Source organism: Artibeus jamaicensis, unplaced genomic scaffold (assembly GCF_021234435.1).
Source record: "Artibeus jamaicensis isolate MK-2021 breed Jamaican fruit bat unplaced genomic scaffold, CSHL_Jam_final contig_387, whole genome shotgun sequence".
NCBI classification, from domain to species: Eukaryota; Metazoa; Chordata; class Mammalia; order Chiroptera; family Phyllostomidae; genus Artibeus; species Artibeus jamaicensis.
Genome location: NW_026521812.1, coordinates 21,972,314 through 21,991,333, shown reverse-complemented (window position 1 = coordinate 21,991,333; position 19,020 = coordinate 21,972,314). Strand labels below are relative to the sequence as shown.

Below are 19,020 nucleotides of genomic sequence, written 5' to 3'. Positions count from 1 at the left end.
CTGATTTTTGAGTATTTGCTTTCATAGAAATTTGGTCATATTTTTCATGTAAGATTATATATCTATGTGTGTATCATGTAATATGTTTTCAAGTTACATGTATATTTTTAAAATTAATTTCTATGTATAATTTATATACCACAAATGGTACCCATTTTAAGTATACAGTTTGATGATTTTTTACAAATCTATGCATATAACAATAACCACAATCAATATATAGAACATTTACATCACCCCTCCAAGTGTTCTCAAGCTTCTTTATAGTCAGAAGCTTGTCATTTTTCTAAGGTTTTCCCCTTTATCATAATGTTTTTGAGATTCGTCAGTGTAATTATCTATCAATAATCTATTAACTTTATTGCTGAGTATTATCATTATATGAATATACCAGGTTTTTATTTATCTCTTGATGGACATTTGGGTTGTTTCTACTTTTTGATTATTATAAGTAAGGTAGAAGTAAACTTTTAAAAAATTATATTTTATTGATTATGCTGTTACAGTCTTCCTGATTTTTCCCCATTTTCTACCCTCCCCCCAGCAACCCCCACTCACTCAGGCAATCCCCTCACCAGTGTTCATGACCCTGGGTCATGCATGTAAGTTCTTTGGCTACTACATTTCCTATACTGTAATTTACATCCCCATGGCTATTCTGTACTACCTATTGGTACTTCTTAATCCCCTCACCTCTTCACCCATTTCCCCACAACCCCTCCCACCTGGCAACCATCAAAAATGCTTTCCATATCTATAATTCTGTCTCTATTTTTCTTGTTTGCTTAGTATATTTTTTAGATTGTTGATAGATATACATTTTTGCCATTTTATTGTTCCTAGTTTTGATCTTCTTTTTTTAAATAAGTCCCTAATATTTCATATTAATAGTGGGTTGGTGATGATGAACTACTTTAGCTTTTTCTTGTCTGGGATGTCTTTATATACCCTTCCATTCTAAATGACAACTTTGCTGAATAGAGCAATTTTGGTTGTAGGTCCCTGCTTTTCATGACTGAATATTTCTTGCCAATCCCTTCTAGCCTGCAAAGTTTAATTTAAGAAATCAGCTGACGGTCTTATGGAAACTCCCCTGGAGGTAACCAACTGCTTTTCACTTGTTGCTTTTAAGATTTTTCTCTTCATCTGTAACCTTTGGCATTTTTATTATGATGTGTCTTGGAGTGGGCCTCTTTGCATCCATTTTGTGTGGGACTCTCTGTACTTCCTGGACTTGCATGTCTATTTCCTTCATCAAACTAGGAAAGTTTCCTTTCATTATTTTTTCAAATAGATGTCCAATTTCTTGTTTTTTCTCTTCTTCTTCTTGCACCCCTATATGTGAATGTTGGACATCTTGAAGTTGTTCCAGAGGTTGCTGACACTATCCTAATATTTTGGGGTTCTTTTTTCTTTTTGTTGTTGAGTGGTTATTTTCTTCCTTATGTTACAAATCATAGATCTGATTCTCAACTTCATCTTTGATGTAGCTGTATGAAGAGGCAAGCCATGTCTGGCACCACTGCCATCTTAACTGGAAGTCTAGTAATGAACATTTTTGAAATATTCCTGTGAACACATGTTTTCATTTCCCTTGGATAAATATCCAGGAGTGGAATTACTGTGCCATAAGTTAAGTATAAATTTGACTTTATAACTAACGCTGACTTGTTTCAAGAATGGTTGAACTATTTTGTATTCCTATCAGCAATGTATAAATAGTAACTACTTTACAACCTTATCAACACTTGGTTTGTGAACCTTTTAAATTTTAATGATTTTAATGGGTCTGAAGAAGTACTTCAATGTAGTTTAAATTTATATGCCCTGAATCATTAGTAATTTTGAGCTTCTTTTTTTTGCTTCTTGATCACTCACCTCCTGTTTTTAAGCATTTATCAACTTTTATTAATTGTAGAAATTGTATTAAAATTTTACATGTATTCTCAATATAAGTCCTTTGTCAGGTAGGTAATAAACTTCATATTGAATTGTTACAAGTACATTTCTATATGCCTTTTAAGTTTAAATATTATTTCTATATCTCTAGATTCCATTTTACTTTTCCTTTAATAGTCTTATATTATTTTATTCCGTGCTAACAAACATCTACACTATAATTTTTAATGGATGAACAGTATTGTATTAGCTGAATATATCACAATTTATTTAACTAAAATACCAATAATATATACTTAGGCATACATATTTTTGATGTTATAAACTAGGCTATAACCGAATACAGTTATGTGTATAATTTGATAGTTTCTTTAGGAAAAATCTATATAATAGAATAGACAGCTCAAAGGATATGCATAGATTTTAGGCTTTTAAATGTATTTTCAATTGGCATCCCTAATGGTTATATTCTCCCAGGTAGTATATGAGAACATACTTTTCCCCACCTTGTTAATAAGTGATCTTTCAACTCTAATAGTTGACATGACACATCTCTGGCATTTTGGCATCTCTTTGTTTAGTGGCTATTTGTATCTATTATTTTGTGAATTGCCTATTGGCCATATATTTTTTCTATTGGGGCTTCATCTGCATATTGATTTGTAAGAACTCTATATTTTAAAATTAAAACTGTTTTGTCTGATACATATGGTGATGGAGAACAAGATCGATCAATGAGGGGAGAGGTCATGGAACTGACAAGCCAGGGAGCTGGGAGGGTTACCTTTATAGCTACTGAAACTACCAAAAACTCTCTCTACAACATACTCACTCCCAGTGAGCCAGAAGGGGTAAAACTCAGAAAACACACCAGTGTAACCAAGGGAGGTTATGGGTGGCATCACCTGCATGACATAATAGTCAAGGGTCTTTGGGAAGCAGGAAGGGGCAATGGTCTGGAAGCTACAATAGACAGCTAGGGGGATGGATGTCTTCCACCCTCCAAGCCCCGGAGAACAATTACCCAATTGATGGTGTTAAGTTAAGAAAACTAAGTATAAATTCTAAAATCCTACAAATTATAATCAAGTATAAATAGGTATAAAGCTAGCTAGCCAGCTAGCTAGCTAAGAAGTTACCTTTCCTTTGTAATGTTCTGCAAGCAAGTTGCTAAGTGTTGTTTTCCCTGAAGACTGAGGTCCAAATATGAAAACTTTAAATGGTGGTGCTGGCATAGGTGGAAGAAGATAAGGACGTGGGTTCAACAAAAATGTTTTTAATGTTCCTTCCGATGACAGACAGTACATTTTACCTAGAAAACTTAAAATATGCGATAATCGTAAACAACAAAAAGAGATATGGGGAAGTTTTGAAATTAGGTTCTGAAAAATCTTACTTACCTCACGGAAAAGTCTGACAATCCTGGAAGAATGTAACCTTCTTTTAAAGCCACAGGACATGTTCGTCCCCACCTGCTTCTCTTCCATCTATATCTTGGTGCAATAAACTTATAAGATGCAAGAGTACGAAACAGCTCATCCTATTAAAAACAAAACCGTATTTAATATGTAGGTGCCCTGGCTGGTGGCTTGGTTGACCACAGGTTCGATCCCTGGTCAGGTCACATATAAGAATCAATCAATAAATGTTTCATTCCTCTCTCTTTCTCCCCATCTTCCTCTCTCCCTAAAATCAATAACTAAATTAAAAAATAAATATGTAGGTATAAGTTTTGCTGAAATTGTTTTATTTTTTTATTTGATAGTGCTTTAACTATTTAAGAAATAATTTAGAGAGTAAATTTTGGCTTTTTTCTTAATGGCAACCATTCTGCACTTGTCCAAAAGTTAATAGAAATATCATTTCCATTTCTGTTATAAGACCTTGTTTAAGTTTTACTGAGTATTTTCTATTATAAGGTAGAATGAGCATAAGGTAGACAGAGTGTTTTCTATTACCTGTTTCAGAAAACACATACTGGAAAATTCTTAGTGAAAAGGTTTGAAAATGTACCAAATTCTTAGTCAATTTACCTAAGTTTTTAAATAGTAAGACATTATATATAGTCTACTTTTGCATTTACTTAGCTCTTTCATTCTTATTAGAATGTAAAGCTTCCCCCAGCAGTTCTTTCTGTTTATGTTCTCCAGAGAAGTTAACAACCACTTCTCCACAGACTGCAGGTTGCTGAAAGGTTCCCTGTCCTTGTGCTACCTTAGCAGGGGACAGGAGAGAGATGGCATGGTGGGCAACTGCCAGGATGACAGGGTCCAGGTTGGCTCCCTCCCACCTCCAGATGTGGATCTCACATTAGCTGCTGGCTCCGAGTTGACTATGGAGAATAGGCGAGATGGGAGCTATGGTCTTGCCTGGACCACTGAAACATCACAGAGCACAGAGGCATGCACAGTGCAGAGCTGCTGCATGAATGTCCCCAACTGAAAGCTAGGGGAGGTAGCTAAGAATAAAGGAAACTGTCAGTGCTTAGAGGATTTGCATGAGACTGAGAACTTTGTTGGTGGGGCTACCCACCTTTGCCATTAAGTACACAAGACGATGAGCTATGGACTGAAGCATACTCAGTCAAGTGAGGAGGCAGCCCCTCTCTCTTTATCATCTGTATTTTCTGTCCCAACTTGAGAAAAATGTTTTCATAGGAGACCATGTTTTTTCTCACCTTGAAGTCCCTGGAGCCACATGCCTACTGGTGCTGAGGGGTCCTGAGATGAGTTTTCAAATGAGTTGGATGTTACAGTTTAACAAGGTCTTTCTTCAAAGATTATTTGAATTACAATGTATACTTATAAATTCTGGTATTTGCTTTTATATTTCTATTCATAGCTGTGAAACTAATCTTTCCAGAACAGATTACATCTCCAATTAAACTTGTGGTCCCTTTAGCACTTAGAATTTATAATCAAGTGAACTCGATTTCTTTTTTCTCATTATTCCTGTCATTGGTTTTTTGCCTTTATTGTTTTTCTGTTTCAAAACTTTGGTTTTGTTGTGTTTGATGTTTGCAAGGATATTATGCTAATATTACAGTTTGTAAGGGTATTATGCTAATATTACAATTTTGATATTACAGAAATCGAATCAATTTTTATAAAAGGCATCTCAAAACTTCTTTTGAAACTTGAAAGAATACAAATTCAGGTAATAGCACATAGTAAAAATGTTCACTTTCAAACAGTTAAAATAACTTACATTGTCCATTGCCTCATTCATTTCTTCCTCTGCACTCTGAAGTTTAGTTAAAATAGCTGCTCTTCGTAGGTTCAGAAACTTAAGTCGACTCATAACTGTCTAAATTTAAAGGACAAATCTTTAAATTCAACAGTGTTTGAACACCTCAGATATTTGGAAAAAGTGATGAGCTCATGAGTAGAATATTTCCTTGCTTCCTCCTAGTTCTGGTGGTTTACTGGCCATCTTTGGTGTTCCTTGGCTTATAGACACATCACTCCAGTCCCTGCCTTTGTTGTCACATAGCCATCTTCTCCCTGTGTGTCTGAGTCTCTTCTCTTGTAAGGACACCAGTCACATTGCAATAGGGCCCACCATAATTCAGTATGACCTCATCCTAACTTGATTCATCTGAAAAGGCCCTATTTACAAATAAAGTCACATTCATAGGTATTGGAGGTTAAGACCTCAAAATATCTTTTGGAAGGGAGCAACCCAACCAATACCAGTCTTCCCTCTCATCCCCAAATATTCACGTCTTTAAAGGTCCAGCTCTAGAAGACCTCTGCAGGTAGAGGGAAGACAGTCATAAGAAGACAGGGGCAGATATTGGAGTTAGACTGCCACAAGCCAAGGGATGCCTGGGGCTACTATAAGCAAGAAGAGGCAAGGATGGGTCCTACCCTGGAGGCACTGGAGTGAGCATGACCCCACCAACACATTGATTTTGGACTTCTAGCCTGTAGAACCATGCAAGAATAAATTCCTGCCATTTAAAACCACTTAGTTTAAGGCACCCTGTGGGAGAATTTGAAACAGAGTCTGAGTTGAGAGATGGTGAGATAGACAAAGTCCTGATAGTACACGGTAATCTGTGGTAGATTGTATTATTTACCCAGAATTCACCCTCCCCCCCCTTTCCTTGTTAGTTTTCTAGTTCCTGTTGAGTAAAGTACATTCCCTATCACACTGGTGTTGAGCTTCTCCACGTAACTTGTTTTAGCCAGTGGAATGTGGGCAGAAGTACCAGGGTACCAATGCCAAATGGGGCTTTAACAGACGTGGCAAGTTTCAAACACTCCTGTTGGAGTTTCTACCCTGAGGAAAGTGCGCCTTAGGTTGCAGAAAAAGGTCAAATTTTGGATACATTCCAAAGAAGAAGCCTGCTGAGTATGCTCGATGCATTGAATGTGGGATGTGAGAAAAAGAAAAGAGCAGCTTAGAATTTTCAGCCCTTATCCTCCGGGCAAGGGAGAGGGGTTAGAAACAGAGTTAATCATTCATCACGCCTTTTTAAGGACACCTCCGTTAAATCCCAATAATATGGGGTTTGGAGAGCTTCCAGGTTGGAGAACACATCTACACCAGGACACTGACACACCCCCAACTGCACAGGGACAGAAGCTCCTGAGTTTGGGGCCCTCTCAGACCCCACCCTATGTATCTCTTCATCTGGCTGTCCATTTGTATCCTTCATTATGTTCCTTTAATAAACAGGGCTTTCTGGTGCCCAGCCCCCATCCAGGACCCTCCAGGAGCCTAGTCAGAGTCACCTCAATAGAACAAAAGATGCTCTTAGTGTTCTTATCACTTAGGAAATCACAAGGGTTTGGGGAGCTCTATGCCAGGAACCAGGGGCAGAGACAAATATTTATTTTCTATCATCGCACAGATGCCTCCTACTTACTTCAGATGTAAACGTGCAAGATAAAACTCATGATCCACCCTCACCACCGACCCACCTCAAATACACTTCTCCCCCAGTCTCCCCCTCTCGGTAATGTCACATCCATCCTTCTAGCTGCTCATCCTTGGAGTTTCAATTTTCAAATAATTTCAGATTATTTTCCACCAGACTATGTTCTGCCTTTCTGCTATATCATTTTATAACCCTACCAGCAATGTATGGGGTTTCCAATTTTTCCACATCCTTGCCACACTTGTTAGTTCCTGTTTTTGTTTTTGTTTTTTTAATCTGAGGTATCTTGGTAGGTGTGATATGGTATTTCATTATGGCTTTGTTTTGCATTTCTCTAGTGACTCATGTTAAGCATCTTATCATGTGCTTATTGGTCACTATTTGCTTTTATTTTTCTTTGAAGCACTTTTGATCATACAGAGATTTTAGATTCAAGTGCAGTTTTGATTTAAACATAAACAAATGAATAAATATAACATCAAGTTTTTAAGTGTCAAAATGAATTTTTCAAACAATAAATGGTTAGGATTTAAATATATTTCTGATGGTTGTTAAAATAAGTACAATCCAGTCAACAACTTTTTCATTTTCCAAACTGTGGAATTTATTTTCTGAAAATTGCACTTACCGTGAAGAGCTCCTCTGGTGGCCTGTTTCCATCCAGCTCAATGAAATACAAGGAATTGTGTTCAGCCATTACTTCCTGCAAGTAATAGGAAAGAAGCATTATAATCTAGAATCACTGGGAAAACTGAATACAAGCTAAGAATTTTAATATTCTATGAAGAAATCTTGAAAGCTAAAGTGCTTTACACATGATATACTGCATGTTATTTGCTCAAGCTATTCAAAATGACCACACTGATTTCTACTCCTTTCAGCGGCATGTGCTTGATCATATTCTTCCTAGCATTAAGGAAGTCTTATTCCTTGCTCATCTTTTAAAATTTGATCATGGAAATGACACTTCATTATCTTGATTAGCATTTCTTCATAATCAGTGAAGCTGAACATTTTTTCTAGAGGCTTGTTACTCTTTTGCCTTTCATTTTTGTAACCTGTCTGCTCATATCTGTGGTCTGTTTATCTCAGAAGGGTGAGAACTTACAGGTTAAAAGAACCATTTCTATGACTTTTTCATAATTGATGTAGATATATTCCCAGTTTATCTTTTAATCTGAATGAGGTTTTTAAAAAATTTATTCCCAGAAGTCTTACCTGTAATGCAACTGAAGCCATCATTTTTTTTCCTTGTGATCTCATCACTTGTTCAGCTGAACATTTTCTAACCATTTACCACTCACCATACTTTGTGCACCGCACTGGGCATCGGCGACGTGAGTATGGAAGACCGTGCACTTACCTTGAAGAGACTAGCTCTGCGTATTTCCCCCTGTGAATACAGTTCTCTAATTTTCTGAATCTGCTTTTAATTATGCTTTATTTCACGCCCAATGCCAGCCACTTTAGGACTGTGCAGGATATTTTTGTTGAACGGAGACAGAATGTTACACACAGATGTGTAAATTGCTGTTAAGAATCTATGTTTAAAGGCCAGGGATTGAAGAGGAGGAAGGGGGAATAAAAGCCATACATAAGAAAACAATTTGGTTCTCTCACGGACATAGACAACAGTGTGGTGACTGCCAAGGGGAGGGCAATGGAGGAAGTAAAAGAGGGTATGGGGAGATAAATGGTGATGGAGGGAGACTTGGCTTGGGTGGTGAACTCACAATATGGTATACAGAGGATGTGTTGTAGAATTCTGCACCTGAATCCTGTATGATTTTGTTAACCAGTGTCACCCCAATAAATTCAATAAAAAGGAAAAAAATTGGTTCTCATTTTGGGGGGTAGATTATGAGAATTAAAGTGATTTACTTATTTGCCTTAAAAATATATAAACATCATAAAACAAAAAAGAACAAATAATTTTAGTTTCTCTGTCAAATAGAAAGAGGATTTGGGGACCTTGTTGTCCTATTGCCTAGCTATATGTCTGGACAAATACCCAAGTTCAATAAATGTTTGGTGAATAAATTTCCAACACAAATTTGGCAGTCTTAAATTTTTGGCCATATAAAATATGTTATTTTGTAAAATAACTATAATTTTAGTAATCATATTCTTAAAATACTGATTATTTTAATTAAAATTTATTATTATAAAATATATAATGGCCTTTTCATGTTTACATATAATCAACTTTGAATGGCATCGCCACAGAAACCAATCTGGGGATAACTCTCCTTTAGATTGCAATTTAAATAAACTAACAATTCCTTTTAAAATAAAAGATGCACCTTAAGTGTATAATTGTTTTGGTAAACTTATAAATTACAGATCGAAAATGATTTTACTAAATAGTCTCTTACATGGGTTTTCCAATCTCCAACCATAAACAAATTCCCCTGGTGACTTTTTAAAACTGCAGTTCATTTAGCACTTTTCAACAACACCAATGCTTTGTAAAAGTAAAATAATATTGTTCTTTGAAACAGCCTTCGGGATGGAAACTTTATTCTTACGGCATTCTGCCAAATTCGAGAGGAAGAGCATCAGGCCAATGATATACGGATGTGAGTAAGTGTAAAGGCTGTTTAACTGGAGATAGAACACAAATGTTAATATTCCCATTTTCAGTAATATATCTTGTTCTTACTTCTAAAGCAGGAAGAACTGTCTCCTTATAAAGTTTAACGAGGCTCTCAACATTTCCCAAATAATCCTCAGGCCTCTGAACTAAATGTTGAAGAATTTCAGCTACCATCTTCATTTCGGCAATAAATGCCTAAAAGGAAAAAGAAAAGATTTTAAATAACTTCATGGTCATGATTACTTAATTACAACCCACATCCTTTCCTCTTTACACCTAGATGCCATTTTGGAGGGAGAAGCAAGCAGAAGGGAAAATCAGAGACTGAAGGTGTTTATTTAAGAGAGATTAAACACCCTAAAGGGCCTTTACAGATGAATAAAACTTGAAATTGACTTTGATTCTTAATTTCTTTATGTTTCTCAATGAGTTGGGAAGAGAAGGGAAAGAACATCAGATTTTTAGAGACAAAAAAGAAGCAACTATATTTTCTCTGAATACCTGAGGTTTTAGTTTGTTCATTCACTCATTCAGTAAAGATTGATCAGTTGTTCACTCTGTGCAGGCTCTTTTAGAAGCTTGAGATACTACAGTGAATAAAACCAACTAAGACACTGAGGATCCTAGACCACACATTCCAGTTGGGGGATAAAGAGCATAAGTAGACAAATGAATATACAACAGATTAGGTAGTGGTTCGGTACAAGAAAGATAATACAGGACACAGGGGATGAAGAGTAAAGGGAGAAGGTGTTATGTTGATCAGGCAGTCATGGAAGGGTCCTCTCTCTGACAAGTAACTTTGAGTAGAACCCAGAAGAAAATGAGGGAGAGAGGCGCACAGCTTTCTGGAGAATGAAGGTTTCCAGGCAGAGGGAATAGTGCATGTAAAAGTTAGTCCAAGACCTGAAAAGTGTTCAATATCACATTTATTATTCTATTATTATTATCATCATCATCATATTTATTATCTAATTATTAAATCTAGTGTTTAATCAGTGCAAACGAATCTATGTTTTATACTATTTGAATTATATTATCTATTATATAAGCTAATTTATAACTTATCTGAAATGCTTTAATTACTATTGTGTTGGTCCAATAATATAATAACCTTAAGTATATGATTATTTAAGTATTCTAAAGTTGGACAGCAAGGTTTTACATTTTCCACAATTATAAAAAACATTTCACCAAATAGCTCTGTAGATAAATCTTTATATTGCTAATATTTTCCCTTAGAATAGTTCCTAATAGTAAAATTACTGAACCAAAAATTATACATTTCAAAGTAGCTTAATACACACTACCTTTTCCAAAAGATGTCTTTTTTTCTCTGCAGCAGAGGATTCTGGTGCATTCAGTCATTACATAGCTTCTTATTATACCTCCTGTATACGGAGGATGGTTACAGGCATGGGGGATATAAATCTCTCTCCCTGTTGCATAAAGCTTACATTCAGTGGGGCAGACGGATAAGCAAGTAAACAAACTGCTGAAGACCAGGTGGGAGGCTAATGCAGCTGGAATAAGTGAGTAGGCTGGGAGAAACAGCGGGGATGAGATCAGAGAGGCTGGGTCGTTGGCCTTGTAAGCCGTGAGGTGTTTGCATTTTCATCTAAGGTAAAAGAAAGTCACTGAGGTTCGTAGCTTTAAAAAATGGCTCTGGCTTCTGGAAAGAATGGAATAGGATGGAGAGGGTCAAGGAAGGTGGAAGTCAGGAGAACAGTAACAGAAATTCAGGGACATTGTTCACACTTGCATGTATATAAAGGTGAACACATTCACACCATCGACCCAAGTGGGTGGCAAGTCTGCCTCTGAACATGGCTGTGTCACTTGGCAGAGATCACAACAAACTGAGCCCTGGGGGCTGAATCCAGCCTAAAGGCATAATTTAATTATCTTCTGCAGCATTTAATTATCTCTATCTTCCTATCTTCTTTTCCTATTTATTATTGTATATTATTCCATTATCATTTACTCCCCTTCTATCCCCAACCCTCAACCCTGGCAATCACTACATTGTTGTCCATGTCCATGTGTCCTTTATCCTTTTTGCTCAATCCCTCTACCTCCTGCCTTCCCCTCCCCTTAGCAGTCACCCTGTTCTCTATCTGTGAGTCTGTCTCTATTTTGCTTGTTAGTTCAGTTTGTTCATTAGATTTCACATATGAGTGAGATCATACGGTATTTGTCTTTCCCTGACTGGCTTATTTCACTTAGCATAATGTTCTCCAGTTCAACCCATGCTCTTGCAAAGGGTAAAACTTTCTTCTTTTTTATGGCTGAGTAGTATTCCATTGTGTAAATGTCCCATAGTTGCTTTATCCACTCATTTACTAAGGCCACTTTGGCTGTTTCCACATCTTGGTGATTGTAAATAACCCTGCAATGAACATAGGCATGCTTATTATATTCTTTCAAATTAGTGTTTTGGGTTCCTTCCAATATATTCCCAGAAGTGGGATCAGTAAGTCAAAAGGTAGATCCATTTTTAACTTTTTGAGGTATCTCCATGCTGCTTTCCACAGTGGCTATAGCAATATTATTTCCCACCAACAGTGCAAAAATGTTCCCCTTTCTCCACATCCTTGCCAGCATTTGCTGTTTGTTGATTTATTGATGACGGCCATTCTGACAGGTGTGAGATGATACCTCATTGTGGTTTTAGTTTGCATGTCTCTGATGATTAGTGACATTGAGCATCTTTTCTTATGTCTATTGGCCATCTGTATGTCCTCTTTGGAGAAGTGTCCTTTGCTTATTTTTTAATTGGATTTTTTTGGTGTTTTGTAAATTCTTTATAAATTTTGGTTATTAACCCTTATCAGATGTCTTGGTGAATATGTTCTCCCCCATTCTGAGGGTCTTTTTATTTTGTTGATGATTTCCTTTGCTTTGCAAAAACTTTCTAGCTTGATATAGTTTCATTTGTTTTTCTCTTGTTTCCCTTGCCTGGGGAGATATATGTGATAAAATATTGCTATGAGCAATGCCCAGGATTTTGCTGCCTATGTTTTCTTCTAGGATTTTTGTGGTTTTAGGTCTAACATTTAAGTCTTTTTTTAAAAATTTTTTTAATTTATTTTTTTAAATTGATTATGCTGTTACAGTTGTTCTATTCCCCCCTTCATTCCCCTCCACCCTGCCCCCCATCCCCACCATTACCCCCCTTTAGTTTATGTCCATGTGTCTCAAGTCCTTTAGGTTCTATATTTCCCATGCTATTCTTGCCCCCCCATCTATTTTCTATCTACTGTCTATGCTACTTATTTTCTGTACCTTCTCCCCCCATCTCCTCCTCCCACTCCCCTGTTGCTAACCCTCCTTGAGATCTTCATTTCTACATTTCCACTCCTGATCTAGCTATTCTTTTAGTTTGCTTTCGTTTTAGGTGTGGTTGTTAATAACTGTGAGCTTGTTGTTCTTTCGCTGTTCATGTTTCTTTAACTTCTTTTTCTTAGATAAGTCCCTTTAACATTTCATATAATAAGGGCTTGGTGATGATGAACTCCTTGAATTTGATCTTATCTGAGAAGCACCTTATCTGTCCTTCCATTCTAAATGAAAGTTTTGCTGGATAGAGCAATCTTGGTTGTAGGTCTTTAGATTTCATGACTTGGAATATTTCTTTCCAGCCCCTTCTTGCCTGCAAGGTCTCTTTTGAGAAATCTGCTGACAGTCTGATGGGGACTCCTTTGTAGGTAATTGTCCCCTTAGCTCTTGCTGCTTCTAGGATTCTCTCCTTCATTTTAATTTTGGCTAATGTAATTATGATATGCCTTGGTGTGTTTCTTCTTGAGTCCAACTTTTTTGGTACTCTCTGAGCTTCTTGGATTTCTTGGAAGTCTATTTCCTTTGCCAGATTGGGGAAATTTTCTTTTATTATTTGTTCAAATAAGTTTTCCACTGGTGGTTGTGTCTTTCCCCCTTCTGGTACCCCTATAATTCGGATATTGGAGCGTTTAAAGATGTCCTGGAGGTTCCTAAGTCTCTCCTCATTTCTTTGAATTCTTGCTCCTTGACTCTTTTCTGTTTGGCCATTATTTGCTTTCTTCTGGTCCACTCCATTGATTTGAGTCCCAGTTTCCTTTTCAACGCTATGGGTTTCCTGTGGAATTCCATTCATTTCCATTAGTTTAGCCTTCATATGTTTCTCTAATTTGTGGCTATAATCAACCAGATCTGTGAGGATCCTGATGACCAGTGTTTTAAACTGTGCGTCTGAGAGTTTTGCTATTTCTTTGTCGCTTAGATTTATCTCTGGGGCTTTAAGGTCTTCCTGCGACATTTTTGGTCTGTTCTGGCCCTTTAAATGTGAGAAGCGGTGCCTTGGACTCCCAGGTCGCTGGGTTGTGATGCTGTATGTGGGGGCGTGGTCAGAGCGGGGAAATGGCGGCGCCCTCTACCGCCGCTTGCCGCGGGGACGCTGGGCCCTGGTCCAACCGCCCACTCCCTCGCCTGTCCGCTCGCCCGCAAATAGGCAACCGCAGTCAACATGCAGCACCGCCTCCCCACTGTCTCCTCTGCAGTCGCTCACCCGGTGGGTTGCTCGGTCGCTCACTAGGTCCAATCCTGCGTTTGGAACCCGTGCGTCTGGATTCACGCGTCTGGATGCCGCGCCCGGGTCTGACTCAGTCCTCCTGTGCAACCCCTCATGAGACGCCAGTTTCGCCCCTTACCGGTAGGGCTGAAGAATTTGTTGTTAATGGACTTCCGAAAAGTTCAATTTTCCGTGTTCTGGTTGTGTTTTCTGATGCTAATATTTAGTTGTCCCTAAACTTGGTTGTGTGAGAAGGCACGGCACATCCACCTATACCTCCATCTTGGCGGAAGTCTATAATCTAAGTCTTTTTTTTTTTAATTAATTTTATTTAGTTATTTTTCAAGTACAGTTTTTTGTCTATTTTTCCCATCCCAGCCTCCCCCGCCCCTTGCTCCCCACCTCCCTCCCATTTCCACCCCCCTTAGTTCTCGTCCCTGTGTCCTTCCTATTTGTTCCTCCAAATCCCTCCCCCTTTTTCCCCTTAACTTCCCTTCCTTCTCCCCCTCTGGTCACTATCCCCTTGTTCTCTATTTCAGTGTCTTTGTTGTTTTTTTTTTCTGCTTGCTTGTTTGTTTTGTTGTTTAGCTTCCTGTTAAAGGTGAGATCATATGGTATTTGTCTTTCAGCATCTGGCCTATTTCACTCAGCATAATGCTTTCCAGTTCCACCCATGTTGTTGCAAAAAGTAGTAGCTCCTTCTTTCTCTTTGCAGCATAGAATTCCATTGTGTATTAACATTTAAGTCTTTAATCCATTTTGAATTTATTCTTGTGTGTGGTATTAGAAGGTGGTCTAGTTTCATTGTTCTGTACATATCTGTCCAATTTTCCCAACGCCAGTTATTGAATAAACTATTGTTAGCTCATTGTATGTGCTTGCCTCTGTTGAATATTAATTGACTATAAAGGGTAGATTTGTTTCTGGGCTCTCTATTCTGTTCCATTGATATACGTATCTGTTTTTAATGCCAGTACCATGCTGTACTGGCATAAAAGTACAGTTTCATAGTAGGTAGCATGATTCCTCCAATTTCATTTTTCTTTCTCAGGATCACTGTTGCTATGTATGGCCTTTTGTGGTTTCATACAAATTTTTGAAATATTTGTTCTAGTCCTGTGAAGTACATCATTGGAATCTTGGCAGGAATTGTGTTGAATCTATAGACTGCTTTGGGTAGTATGTACATTTTAATGATGTAAATTCTTCCTATCCATGAACATGGTATGTGCTTCTACTTATTTGTATCTCCTTCAATTTCTTTCTTCAGTGTCTTATAATTTTCTGAGTACAGGTCTTTTACATCTTGGTTAGGCTTATTCCTAGGTATCTTATTCTTTTTGAAGCAATTGTGAATGGGATTGTTTTCTTAATTTCCCTTTCTGTTAATTCATTATTGGCATATAAGAATGCAACTGATTTCTGGATATTAACTTTGCATTTTGCTACTTTGCTGAACTCACATATTAGTTCTAGTAGTTTCTTGGTGGAATCTTTGGGGTTCTCTATGTACAGTATCATGTCATCTGTAAATGAAGACAGTTTTACTTCTTTCTTTCCAATTGGGGTGCCTTTTATTTCTTGTTCTTGTCTGATTAATGTGGTTAGAACTCCCCATACTAAAGAGGTGAAAGCAGACAACCCTGTCTTGTTTCCAATCTCAAGGGGAATGCTTGTAGTTTCTGCCTGTTGAGTATGGTGCTGACAGTGGGTTTGTCATATATGGCCTTTATTATGTTTAGGTATATTTCCTCTATCCCCACTTTGCTGAGAGTTTTTATCATATATGGGTGTTGGATTTTATCTTGGCTATTGTAAATTGTGCTGCTATTGTAAATTTTGCACCTATTGATATGATCATGTGGTTTTTATCCTTCATTTTGTTTATGTGGTGTATTGCATTTATTGATTTGAAAACATTGTACCAACCTTGCATTTCCTGAAACAAATCCAACTTGATCATGGTGTATAATCTTTTTTCATACATTGCTCTATTCAGTTTGCTGATATTTTGTTGAGGATTTTAGCATCTATGTTCATTAAGGATATTGGCTTATAATTTTATTTTTTTGAAATTTCCTTTTTTGGCTTTGGTATTAGGATGACGCTGGCCTTGTAAAATGAGCTTGGGAGCCTTTCCAAGCTTTTGAACTTTTAAAAATAGTTTGAAAAGGAGATGTGTTAGTTCTTCCCAGAATGTTTGGTAAAATTTACCTGTGAAGTTATCGACTCCAGGGCTTTCATTTGCGGGGAGTTTTGTTTATTGCTTCAATTTCACTAAGTGTATTTTGTCTATTCAGATTCTCTCTTTTTTAAAAATTTTTTATTTAGTTACTTTTCAAGTACAGTTTTCTATTTCTCCCATCCAAGCCCACCCCGCCCCGTGCTTCCCACCTCCCTCCCATTTCCACCCCCTTAGTTCTTGTTCTTGTGTCCTTCATACTTGTTCCTCCAAATCCCTCTCCTTTTTTCCCCTTAAATTCCCTCCCTTCCCCCCATCACTGTCCCCTTGTTCTCTATTTCAGTGTCTTTCTTTTTATTCTGCTTGCTTGTTCGTTTTGTTGTTTAGCTTCCTGTTAAAGGTGAGATCATATGGTATTTGTCTTTCAACACCTGGCCTATTTCACTCAGCATAATGCTTTCCAGTTCCATCCATGTTGTTGCAAAGGGTAGTAGCTCCTTCTTTCTCTCTGCTGCATAGAATTCCATTGTGTATATGTACCACAATTTTTTGATCCATTCATTTAATGATGGGCACCTGGGTTGCTTCCAACTCTTGGCTATTGTAAATTGTGCTGCTATGAACATTGTGGTGCATAGGTCCTTTGAAACTGATGTTTTAGGATTCTTAGGATATATTTCTAGAAGTGGAATTGCTGTGTCAAAAGGCAGGTCGATTTTTATTTTTCTGAGAAAATTCCATACTGTTTTCCATAATGGTTGTACCAGTCTGCAATCCCATCAACAGTGAACTAGGGTTCCCTATTCCCCACAGCCTCTCCAACATTTGTTGTTTGTTGCTTTATTTATGATAGCCATCCTGACTGGTGTAAAGTGGTAGCTCATTGTGGTTTTAATTTGCATCTCTGATGGCTAGCGATATTGAGCATCTTTTCATGTGTCTCTGGATCCTCTGTATGTCCTCCTTGGAGAAGTGTCTGTTCAAGTCCTTTGCCCATTTTTATTCAGATTCTCTTATTCTTCTTGATTTAGTTTTAGAAGATTGTATGTTTCTAGGAATTTATCCATTTCATGCAGGTTGTCTAGTTTTTTGGCATACAGTTGGTCATAATTTAATTATTTCTAATTATTTTCCTATCTTCTCTATTTTCTTTCCCCTTCCTCTTCTCTTTTCCCTTCATATCTTTCCATGATTTAATCTAGCCCATCATCTGTTAACAGCTTTCTTAATATCAAACTTTTCACAGACTACAGGGTGTTTCACAATTTTCAGATTACTTGCCAACTACTTTATTTTATGATGCTGATTTTGGAGAAACCAGACTATCTGGTAAAAATAGGCCACTTTTCCCTCATGACATGAGTTGGCTGGGCTGGAGCTGAGAGGGAGATATCCTCTGAAGAAGGGCATGTACTCTCTAGCTGTGTCGAGGAACTTTCTGCAGTAATGGAGCTGCTCTGTGGCTGTGCTGTACAATTTGGAAGACAGCCATGTTTGGTCACCGAGCACTTCAAGTGTAGCTAATGCTACCGAGGAACTAAATTTCTACTTTTATACAATTTTAACTAATTTAAATTTAAATAGGCACCTGGAGCTGGTGGCTACCGTATCAGACAGTATAGGCCTAGCCTACCCCATTCGTCACTCTTTCGCATTATATCCCTGACCCAAATCACAAACTGACCTAACTATGGCCCTTATAACTGAGTTGTGACCTCTGTATCTCACCATTTTTTATTTAAGATGGTGTGTTCTATTCACACTAAAATAGCATACTTTAAATTCCTATTTGCTATGAATAGATGCTATTATACAAAGCCTTATTTGCATAGGGAGGATTATTTTGTTTTTCAATAGGCTTTCTTATATGAATAAGTTTTTGTTCATATATAGTTGACATAATGTTATATAGTTTCAAACACACAACATAGTGACTCAGCTAGGTTTAGCATGGTGATCATTTTGCAGTGTATATAAATCAATATTTATATATACTGCAATATGATCACCATGCTAAACCTAGCTAACATTCATCACCACACATGGTTATGATATTTTTTTGTCTTGTAATGAGAACTTTTAAGATCTAGTCTTAAATGAAAGAACAAATGTCAAAGACTCATTGAACCCATTAGTGAGGGAATCAGCAGTATGACAAAGCTGAAGTATATATATAATCACTGAAATGAGACAGCAATTTTAGATGCAAAGCAGCTTAATATCCTATAGGGCAATAGAACTGTGACCTCTGGAGGTTATCTTTTCTACTAAGCAATTTATTTGCAATGTGTCCATCTATAAATTAATAGGGTCTAGACCCTAACAGAAATAGTATTTACTTGTAATATTATAATTATAAACTATAGAAAGTATAAAATTATACAAAATTATAAATTTATAATAGAAATCACATGTATATTTCATACAGCAGGAACTAGCCAACTATACCCTGCCCCAGCCTAGGGGGCCAAATCCAGCCCGTCATCTGTTAACAGATTTCTTAATATTAAATTTTCCTCACTAACTTGTGGTAGAAGATTCCTTTGATCCCCTATTGCTTTATGCTTACTAGTACTGACTTAGGATTGTTGTAACATCTATATGTGAAATTGGGCTATAGATTTCTTTTTAGGTGCTCTCTTTGTCTGAGTTTGGAATCAGGGTTATATTAATCTCATACATTGCATTATGCCTGGGCTACCTTGCTCTTCATATTACACTTTGTCTTTTATTGCTCCAACTCCTCACTGTAACTTGCATAATGCTTGATACACAGTATGTAACCGATAACTTTCTGTTGCTATGAAATAAAGCAGATTAGCTGACAGCACGCAGAGGAACTTCCATACTGACAAGGTTAAACTTATGACCTTCGGATTGTGATTTAATAGCTCTTAAAAATGTGAAATATT

At 37.2% G+C, this 19,020-nt stretch overlaps 1 protein-coding gene across 2 annotated transcripts in view; it reads right to left on the bottom strand.

The window, feature by feature from the left end:
- Window positions 1-19,020, bottom strand: part of AK9 (adenylate kinase 9) — a 113,970-nt gene that overhangs the window by 77,376 nt on the left and 17,574 nt on the right. The window contains exons 9-13 of one of the 2 annotated variants that reach the window (XM_037159042.2): window positions 9,447-9,575; window positions 7,409-7,487; window positions 5,107-5,201; window positions 3,300-3,439; window positions 3,039-3,219 (exon numbers count right to left, since the gene is read on the bottom strand). In XM_037159042.2, coding sequence (XP_037014937.2) covers window positions 3,039-3,219; window positions 3,300-3,439; window positions 5,107-5,201; window positions 7,409-7,487; window positions 9,447-9,575 — 624 coding nt within the window. Of the gene's footprint in view, window positions 1-3,026; window positions 3,220-3,299; window positions 3,440-5,106; window positions 5,206-7,408; window positions 7,488-9,446; window positions 9,576-19,020 lie in introns of those variants that run through there. The other variant, XM_037159043.2, reaches the window with a different exon arrangement.